Below are 10,678 nucleotides of genomic sequence, written 5' to 3'. Positions count from 1 at the left end.
ACAAAGATCACCAAAGTGTAGCAATGAGGAGCCTTAGAGGTCACACAACTCACCCTGTAGCAACCCAGGCTCTCAAGATCATTGATGAGTGAACATCTGTATTAAGACCCACTGCCTGGGTTCCAACCTTAAGCCCACAGGTACATCTACTCAACAAAGTAATTTGAGACACTGTCATAAACACAAAAAATTACCTTTTTTCTTTTTCCTCCTTAAAAACAACAAAGCAAAATAAAAAAGTACAAAACATGGAAAAAGAAAAATTCTCTTGTCAACTAGGCTTCTCCTAGAAGGTCCAAGGGGTAATGTGCAAGCAAATCTAAGAACTCATGAGCTCTGTTCTTTGTTGAGCAAGAGAATCAAATATTTGTTCCCTCCCCCATAATATAACCATTAACTTTTGTCAAAGCTACAATACTTATTCTATTTATGTAAAAGGTCACCACATTGGAAGAAGCATGAGTAACTAAAGTGGGCACGCTCTTGTTTATCACTGATAGTTATGCCCACACTCATCCACCTCGGGGCTTCAGAGCATAATATTCATGTTTTCAAAAAGCCCTGCTGACTTGAAGAGGCTAAAACACTCACCCAGGATTCCACAGGCACATAGAAATCCCTCAGCCTTTGTGACCCTAAAACCCTTGTGTTTCAAGGGGGCTGGGCAGTAGCTCAGCGGGTTAAACACACATAGCACAAAGCACAAGGACTAGTGAGCCCCCGGCTCCCCACCTGCAGGGGTGTCGCTTCACAGGCGGTGAAGCAGGTCTGCAGGTGTCTCTCTTCCTCTCCCCGTCTTCCCCTCCTCTCTCCATTTCTCTGTCGTATCGAACAACAACGACAGCAATGACAACAACAATAATAATAACAACAACGATAAACAAGGGCAACAAAAAGGGAAAAAATAGCCTCCAGGAGCAGTGGACTTATGGTGTGGGCACTGAACCCCAGCAATAACTCTGGAGGCCAAAACAAACAAACAAACAAACAAAAAACACCTTATGCTTCCAACCAACTTTACCCCATCACCCCATTCCAAATGTGCAAAGTGCACCTACACATTTCTTCTATGTATTTATTCAATTCTAAATGATTCCTTCCTTCTCCTCACTTCCTATGAAAGTTCACAGGCATATTCTGATACTCAAAGGCCCCAGAGCTCAATGATCCAAGTGTTACCCCAAGCATGTCTCTAGTAGTTTGTCTCCACCCAATCCTTCTCTCTTCCAATAAGCAAGATGGTGCCATAGACTGTACCCCTTACCTTTCCCTCTAGACCAAAGAAAAGGTCCCTGTACAATGACACTTCTAAAATACAAATGTATTATGCAAGAGTTTTCATGTCTGAGTCTCTGAAGCCCCAAATTCAATCCCTGACACCACCATAAGCTTGGGCTGAGCAGTGCTCTGGTGAAACAACAATACAACCATTCCTTGCCAATGTTAACTATAAAGTAAAAAAGAAATCATATTTGTAAAAACTGACCAGTGAGGTGCTGATGACAAACACTATGGTAGATACTTTCCCAGCAATCCTCAAGACGAAAATGCTTAATCACAGTTACAAAGGTGGCAGGGTCCCCAAGGGACTATCAACAACCCTGTAAGAGGCAGCTACAGTCACTGGCAGGCCCATCCGCTCCCTTGTGCATGGCTAAGATTGTCCTGATGCATATAGAGGTGTGGCAAAGAACAAGATATATTTCTCCTCTCCTGAATCAGTCACTTAGCAGAGAAGGGACAAGACAGAAAAATACAAGTAGAAGAAAAGTGAACTCAACAAAATGCAACACAAGACATCTTACAATGAATAAATAACAAACCAACCAGTTACTATTTTTCATGCATATGGCCAGCTCAAATTGAACTGCTTTTAAAGTATCCAGATTCAGAAATGATGAACACCTGGACTGGTGTAGTTACAGAAACAGTTTTGATGAGATTGGGGTGTGTTTCTCTGTCTGCCTACTCAGCTCTATGTCCTGTATCACCCTGTCAGTTTGGAAACCAACCACTCTGGTGTTCCACATGCACACATGGAAGTGCTCAAGCCTCAAGCTGCTAGAGGCTGCAGAGATGGAAGGGAACTGGAAGGTGGAGGCAAGGTCTTTACTAGAAAGTGGTTAAGTGGCAACTACAGAGTGAGGAAGGAAAACAAGGGAGTCGGGCGGTAGCACTGCGGGTTAAGCGCACGTGGCACGAAACGCAAGGACTGACGTAAGGATCCTGGTTCGAGCCCTAGCTCCCCACCTGCAGGGGAGTCACTTCACAGGCGGTGAAGCAGGTCTGTAGGTGTCTTTCTCTCCCCCTCTCTGTCTTTCCCCTCCTCTCTCCATTTCTCTCTGTCCTATCCAACAACAATGACATCAATAAAAACTACAATAATAAAACAAAAGGGAATAAATAAATAAATATTAAGAAAAAAGGAACGAAAACAAATGTTATCAATAGATCATGGCCCTGGCTTAGGGCTGACAGCTGGCAGAGACTGAGAAAGAGGAAGGTAAATTCTATAAAAGTTATCAAAGGAGAATCAGCCACAGGCTGAGACAGGACAAGATAGAGCTAAGTTCTGTACTGCAGCAGCGTGAGCAGGTGATAATGCATGTCCTGTGAGCTACCAACCCCAGAAGATGTAGCTGTACCTAAAAATCTTCCCAGCCTGGTGTGCCAACAACCTGGGAACACTGGGCTACAGCTCCAGGCCTGAGCATCAACTAAAGGTTCCAGGCCTCATCTAGCGGAAACGGGTCTCTTAGAGAGTAGATGGAAGCAAGTGCTGATCTCGTATTAGCCAGAAAGACTAGAATAGGGCAAGAAACAGGATAAACCTGACAGCTATGCAAAATGGAACTGAAGTGGGTTCCTTGGTCAACTGGCTAAGGAGAGAACGGCACAGTACCAAGAAAGGGCATGAGGTGATACAGGCACATATTTATGGGATAGCCGAGAAACAGCTATTAGTGGCTGAAATAAAGGAACACTTACAGAATCTCAAAACAACATTTTTAAAAAGGAATTTTCTGTGCATCACCAGGCAATACTCAGACATTAGCACAGCGTCTGTAGCCTGAAATCACTCAATTAATGAATACTCACCACAGCTATTACAGGAATGAGGACACCCAAGTTCCCCGCACTACTAGAAGCCTAGAAAAGAACAGAATTTAATCACTGACAAGCTTGTTTCTTTTATTAAAATCATACAATATGATCTTATATAAACCTGTAATTCTTTAGCCTTAAAGAAATGATACACACAGACAGATGTGTAAAAATGTTCATCCAGCAGCATTTTTGTTTTGTTTTTTTTTAACCACAGCTCTGTTAAACTCTGGCTTCTAGTGGTACTGGGGTTTGAACCTGATACCTTTAGTGCCAAAGGGATGAAGATCTTTCTGCATAGCTACTGTGCTACCATCCCAGTCTTCAGCAGCATAATTTTAATAGCAAAAATAAAAAAAACACAATTAAAAATATCAGTTAGTACAATTATAGAAACCATGACATTTCTGAATAAGTATCACAAGGCTGTTAAAGACAGTTAAAAGCAACTTCCTTTTTTTTTTTGCCTCTAGGGTTATCATTGGGGCTTGGTGCCTGCCTGCACTATGAATCCATTGCTCCTGGCGGACATTTTTTCTGTTTTTATTGGCTAGGACAAAAGAAATTGAGGGGGCTGTGGGAGGTAGAGAGGGAGATAGAAAGATCCTTGAGCAGGTCCTTGAACTTTGTACTATGTGCTCTTAACTGGGTGTGCCATCACTAGGCCCTCTTAAAGACAACTTTCGAGGGAGTTGGGCGGTAGGTAGTGCAGTGGGTTAAGCGCTGGTGGAGCAAAGCACAAGGACCGGAGTAATGATCCCAGTTTGAGCCCCTGGCTCCCCACCTGCAGGGGAGTTGCTTCACAAGCAGTGAAGCAGGTCTGCAGGTGTCTATCTTTCTCTCCCCCTCCTCTCTCCATTTCTCTCTGTCCTATCTAACAACGATGACACAAATAATAATAATAACTACAACAATAAAACAACAATAAGTAAATAGTAAAAAAAAAAAAAAAGACAATTTACAATTTAGCCACCTCAGTGTTAAGAGCAAATGTTAAATAAAAGAAATAGGGCTGGGGGAAGATAGCATAATGATTATACAAATGACTTTCATGCCTAAGGTTCCTTGGTGTCAGGTTCAATCCCTAACACCAACAGAAGCCAGAGCTGAGCAGTGCTCTGGCCTTTCTCCTTATTTCTTTCTCTCACATTAAAATAGATAAAATCTTTTTTAAAAAATAAGTAAAAGAGAGTGGCTCGGGAGGTGGCACAGTAGATAAAGCACTGGACTATCAAGCATGATGTCCTGAGTTCAATCCCCGGCAGCACATGTACCAGAGTGATGTCTGGTTCTTTCTCTCTTTCCATCTATCTTTCTCATGAATAAGTAAATAAAATATTTTTTAAAAAAGTAAAAGAAATAAATATTTAAGATTATACTATGAGAGGCTGGGTGGTGTGGCACACCCATTAGAGCATACAAGTTATAATGCACAAAGGACTGGATTCAAGTCCCCAGTCCTCACTTGCAGGGGGTAAGTTCCACTAGTGGTGAAGCAGTGCTATCTATGGGTGTCTGTCTTTCTCCCTCTTTCTCGATTTCTGTCTACCTAATAATAAATAAATAAATAAATAAATAATGTTGTAAGTAAATATATTTGCATCAAAAACTAGGAGGAAATATACCAAAATGTTAACAATGATATGCTTTTAATTTTTTATTTTAGCCATAGCACTGCTCAGCTCTGCTGAGATGGTGCTGAGGCTATGGAGCTTCAGGCATGGAAGTCTTTCTTTTTTTCTTGTGTGACAGATTGCATCTTTAACTTTCTCCTTTTTTTTAAATATTTTTTTAAATACTTATTTTCCCTTTTGTTGCCCTTTTCAATGTTGTTGTAGTTATTATTGTTGTTGTTATTGATGTCATTGTTGTTGTATAGGACAGAGAGAAATGGAGAGAGGAGGGGAAGACAGAGAGGGGGAGAGAAAGATAGATACCTGCAGACCTGCTTCACTGCCTGTGAAGCAACTCCCCTGCAGGTGGGGAGCAGAGGGCTCGAACCAGGATCCTTACTCCAGTCCTTGCACTTTGCGCCACATGCGCTTAACCTACTGCGTTACCGCCCAACTCCCGGAAGTCTTTCTGTAGTACCATTATGCTATCTCCCCAGCCCCAATGATAGTATCTTAGTAGAGGAATTATAGATACATTGTTTACAGGGCTTTTTTAAAAAAATCTTTTCTCTACTAATATTTTCTCCAAATTAGGGAGAACTGGAAGGTTATTTAAATAATGATTAAGTAAAAGTCAGGGCAGTCTGAGGTGGAGCAGTGTATAAAGTATGCAGTCCCACGAAGTCTAAAGTTGGATTCCTGGCATTGCATGCACCAGAGTAATGCTCTGGTTCTGCCTCCTCTTCCTCCTTTACTAACCACCCCTTCATCTATCTTATCTCTCTCACATTAATAAATAAATCTTCAAAAAATTAAACAGAAGTTCAAGGGTGGAGCCGGGTGGTAGCGTAGAGGGTTAAGCACACATAGTATGAAGCGCAAGGACCAGCATAAGGATTCCAGTTCAAGTCCCTGGCTCCCCACCTGCAGGGGGCGGGGGGTCACTTCATGGGCAGTGAAGCAGATCTGCAGGTGTCTATCTTTCTCTCCCCCTCCTGTCTCAGTTTTTCTCTGTCCTATACAATAGCAATGGCAACAATAACAGTAACAACAACAAAAATGGGAAAAATGGCCTCCAGGAGCAGAGGATTAGTAGTGTAGGCACCGAACTCCAGCAATAACCCTATAGGAAAAAAAATAAAGTTTGAGAGATAGTGCAACCAGGTCATCATGCCAAGTTCAAACCTCTAGTCTCCTGCAGGAAGAAGCTTCATGAGCAGTGGGACACTGCTTGTTGTCTCTACTGTCTCTCTCTCCCTATCTTTTCTATCTTTCACCCTCTATTAGAAAAAGGAAAAAAAGGAGAGTCAGGCGGTAGCCCAGCAGGTTAAGCGCACATGGTGCGAAGTACAAGGACTGGCGTAAGGACCTGGGTTCAAGCCCCCGGCTCTCCACCAGCAGGGGAGTCACTTCACAGGTGGTGAAGCAGGTCTGCAGGTGTCTTTCTCTCCCCCTGACTTCCCCTCCTCTCTCCATTTCTCTCTGTCCTAGCCAACAATGACTACATCAATAACAACAATAAAACAAGGGCAACAAAAGGGAAAAATCAATAAATATTAAAAAAAAAAAAGGCTGCCAGGAAATGGTGGAGGAGCTATGTAAGCACTGAGCCCCAGTGATAATGCTGTTGGCAACAAGTAAATAAATAGTAGGTTCCCTGTGTAGACACACAAACTATAGTTAAATTACAGCATAATGCACTGATTAGACAAAATTCAGAAAACACATAAGTACATTTGACTAATTTAAATTGTGTGCTCTATTTTATTTCTTTTCTATACTAACAAACACAGCAGTAGCTAAGACCATTAAACATTCACAGCATGTTAGGTATTTTCCAAATGCTCACATACTTAGCTTTACCTGTGGTGTTAGCAGCCTGCTGAGGCCTCAGAGTTTTTCAGTGGTGAGGACAGAATCCTAAATTGACTTCCCCGGGGTTAAAGACCAAGCTGCTTGGTACTGACTGAGGACAATTTGTACTCTGGAAACAACCTGGCTGCACAAGGAATGGAATAACCAATGTTTCCAACTTTATAACACAGCCTTTGTCTTCAACAGGTCAGAATTTTGACCAATTCCCTCTCCTTGCTTCTCTAAATCTCTTTAAGGTATGAAGATCCATTTCATGGGGAAAGAGCCACATTTAGTTACTCAGTGCAAGAATGAAAAAGAAGTAATAATGACTAGATTTCAGAACTTGGCACTATTGGGGTAGAAAAGCAGATTGTGAGTGGACTGGGAGGTGGTACAGTAGATAAAGCATTAGATTCTCAAGCATCAGGTTCAATCCCCAGGAGTACACATACCAGAGTGATGTCTGGTTCTCTCTCTCTCTCTCTCTTTCTCATTAATAAATAAATAAAAAAAGAGAAAGAAAGAGAGAAAGGAAGAAAGAAAAGGAGACTGATGCATTGCCTATGGCACAACTCCCCACCCCTTAGTCTATGAACAAAACATTGATTCCTAGTTCTTACAGAGTTGGCTCAGAGCTGAAATGCATTTCTTGCATGTGTTAAGGCCCTGGGGTTCAATTCCCAGCACAGGATATGACAGTCATATTTATTTTAATTCATTAAAATAAAATTAAATCCTGAGTCATGAGACTGAATGTGCAGCACAGGGTACTCAGGGGTCCCATGGGATGTCATTCTGGACAGTCCTTGTGTAAGGATGCCAATGGCCCCACTGGACACAAGGGATAGACTATCATGCATCTGGTAGGTCTACCTGTCTAGTCAAACAGACCACTGTTGTGGAGGTCTGGAAGAGTAAGGTTAAATTAGAAGAATAGGGTCTCAGAAAATAGGCCCATGGCCACATCTAACATGACACCTACTACTGTAAATAAAGTTCTATTTAACACAGCCACCCAATTTACTTACTAGCTGCGGTGGCTCCTATGAGTAATTGTGCAGAGACTATGTGACTCATGAAACCTGAAACATGCACAATCAGCCCTTTATAGTAAAGATGAGCTGACTCCTGACCTGAGAGAGAACCTGCCATATCATGGATGAACAGTAAACTGTCTAGGAAAAGAGGGGAGGGATGGCAGGAAAAGACAGAGGCGAGGGGCCAGGTGGTGGCACAGCCAGTTGAATGTACACTTTGCCATACACCAAGAACCAGGCTCACACCCTTGGCCTCACTGCCCACCCACCTCCCTCTGCCCCCTCAGGGGGCAAGTTTCATGAGCAGTGAAGCACTAATGCTGCAGGATCTCTCTCTCTCTCTTTCCCTCTCTATCCCCACATCTATTTGTCTCTACTCAACATATATAGAGACAGAGGAAGACAAAGGTGGATACTTGGTGATAGGACTGGTACTCACTATGACACCTCACAGGAGAGGACAGGGTAAGAGGTTTAACCTGCTTTCATAGTCCAACTTCACCAATCCCCCGAGACATAACATTTTGTTTGTCCTTGGGCATTTGTCTCCTTAGATGGCCTGAAATGATGTCAAAGATGTTTTTTTTTTTTTTTTCATGTTGTCCCTGTGTTCTGATGACAGTCTCTGTTCCTACATTCATGGTATAGAAAAGGGTCCCAGCAGGGGCCCATACTCAGCTGTTGTCACCTGTGTTAGGATGTGATCTCTCCCCTGACCTCTTGCCAGAAACTAAGAGAAAGAACCTTGTTCCCTTTGCTCTTGCACTTTACTAAATGTGTTTAAGCCACTTAACAAAGAAAGCACCATGTGTCAATCAAGATGGCACCTGGAGACCCAGCCCGCTCCAACAGGGTGACACCACAATGGCTTTTCCCTTCCCTACCTTTAGGGCAGGGCCCTTCTCGCTGGCCCTTTCACTGGCACGCTTCCCCTCCAGTCCCAGCTGTACAAACAGTTCCAGCAGGTTCATAAGTAGTTCATCCACGAGGTGCTCATCCTGGATGTTGGCTGCAATGTTGGCCAAGGCATTGATCACTGCCAAAGAGCAGTGCCTAGGGGGAGAAATGACAGCTGCCACAACGCAGAGGTTTATGATGCAGCAGGGGAGGCAAGCTGCCTATGCCTGCCTTGGCCAGACTCAATGCCCACTCAGTGCCTGTAAACAAAGGAGCCCTCCAAAGAAGTGAACACACTATCTATGCAAACAACAGCACCTAAAGAAAAGTAGCTTCCTATAGATATGGCCATGACCTCTCTCCTGAGATACTTTAAGAGCCTCCAGAGAATGCCTGGGTTCCAGGAATCCACACTGTTGGGCCTTGTAAAGGTCTTGGTACACTTCCCTTTGAGAATTAAGAGACTACTACAGTTAAACATAAAAATAGTAACCCAAGTGTTCCTTGCTTTTCCCTTCAAATTATGGTGGCCATAATGACATGACACCCAAGCTAGAGACTCATTAGACAAATCACAACAATGCTACATGACAGGACAGCATGCAGCTCTTAGAGGGCATGTACAAAGGTGCACCTAAGGCACAGCTGATATGCTGCTCAGGTGTGCCACAGGAGCCAATATGGAGTGGGGTTAGGTCTAAGCACTGAGATACTCTATTTCAGGTCTCTAGTGGGTGGAGCTTTCATTTCTTGTGTGTATGCATACACTGATTTATAACATATAGTACTTCTGGGGTGGGAAGGTTATTTAAAAGGAAAATCCCAGAACTAAGGGTTTAGTGAAGAGGTAGAGTACCAGGCTTGCATGCCAGAAGTTGCAGGTTTAACCCTTGGTACCACCAAAAGACAGAGCTGAGCAGTGCTCTGGGTTCAGTCACTCTCTATCTCTCAAACCCCCTTAAAAATAAATAAATTGGCCTGGGAGGTGGCACAGTGGATAAAGTATTGGATTCTCAAGCATGAGGTTCTGAGTTTGAGCCCCAGCATTGTATGTACCAGATGCTCTGGCTCTTTCTCATCCTTTCTCATTCTCTCTAATAAATAAACAATAAGTACACATTTTTAAATTAAAAATATCTTTTAAATTTATTTTGGATAGAGACAGAGACAAATGTGGGGTGGATAGAGAGGGAGAGAGATACCTGCAGCATTATTTCACCACTTGTGAAGCTTCCTCCCTGCAGGTGGGACTTGGGGTTTGAATCTGGGTCCTCATGCACTGTAATGTGTGTGCTCAACTAGGTGCAATAAACACATATTTTTTAGTAAAGTACCTGAGTTAAAGCCCCTGCATAGAGGAGCACCAAGGCACCGGGTGGTGGAGCAGAATTGTGGTGTTTCCCTGTCTCTCTAGTTGAAATTAAAAGTACAGGAAAAAAAATCCCAGGAAACACATGTACAAGACTCCAAAGCCAGAAAACAAAAAGGGAAGACCCCTTAGAGTCCTGAACTACTGCTCCTAGGCACTTATTAAAGGACACCAAAACACCAATTGGAAAGGACATATGTACCTCTATGTTCACAGGAGCTCTAGTCACAATGTGGAATAGTCTATTAACCAGTGGCTAAAAAAAGCTGTGGGACATAAGCTCAGAATACTCCTCTGATATATATTTTAAATTTATTTATTTATAAAATGGAAGCACTGACAAGACCATAGGATAAGAGAGGTACAATTCCTACCACCAGAGCTCTGTATCCCATCCCTTCCCCTGATAGCTTTCCTATTTTTTAAAAAAGATAACATTGTGTTTTTTGGGGGAAAATGGGTGCAACCAGAGGTTCCGTGACCGTGTTATATGAAATAAGAAGTAAAAGACAATTACTGGATGGTCTCACTCATATGTGAAAATTAGGTAACTAAAACAAACTAGCAACCTGGGAGTTGGCACAGTAAATAGTGTTGGACACTCAAGCATGAGGTCCTAAGTTTGATCCCTGGCAACACATAAGCTAGAGTGATGCTTTGGTTCTCTTTCTCTTATAAATAAATAAATTAATTAATTAATATTTTAAAAGAACAAATTTTAAATTAAAAGAACTTCAAAAATAAGTACACTGACTTAGATTATAAAAATAGGGTGGATATTGGAAGGAATAGAGAGAGGC

The 10,678-nt window shown here is 42.5% G+C and overlaps 1 protein-coding gene across 1 annotated transcript in view; it reads right to left on the bottom strand.

Moving 5' to 3' along the window:
• Positions 1-10,678, bottom strand: part of PI4KA (phosphatidylinositol 4-kinase alpha) — a 153,322-nt gene that overhangs the window by 72,611 nt on the left and 70,033 nt on the right. The window contains 2 exon segments of the mRNA XM_060194530.1: positions 3,100-3,150; positions 8,497-8,665. Coding sequence (XP_060050513.1) covers positions 3,100-3,150; positions 8,497-8,665 — 220 coding nt within the window.

The sequence above is a fragment of the Erinaceus europaeus genome, chromosome 1 (assembly GCF_950295315.1).
Source record: "Erinaceus europaeus chromosome 1, mEriEur2.1, whole genome shotgun sequence".
NCBI classification, from domain to species: domain Eukaryota; kingdom Metazoa; phylum Chordata; class Mammalia; order Eulipotyphla; family Erinaceidae; genus Erinaceus; species Erinaceus europaeus.
This window is presented reverse-complemented; position numbering and strand designations above follow the sequence as displayed.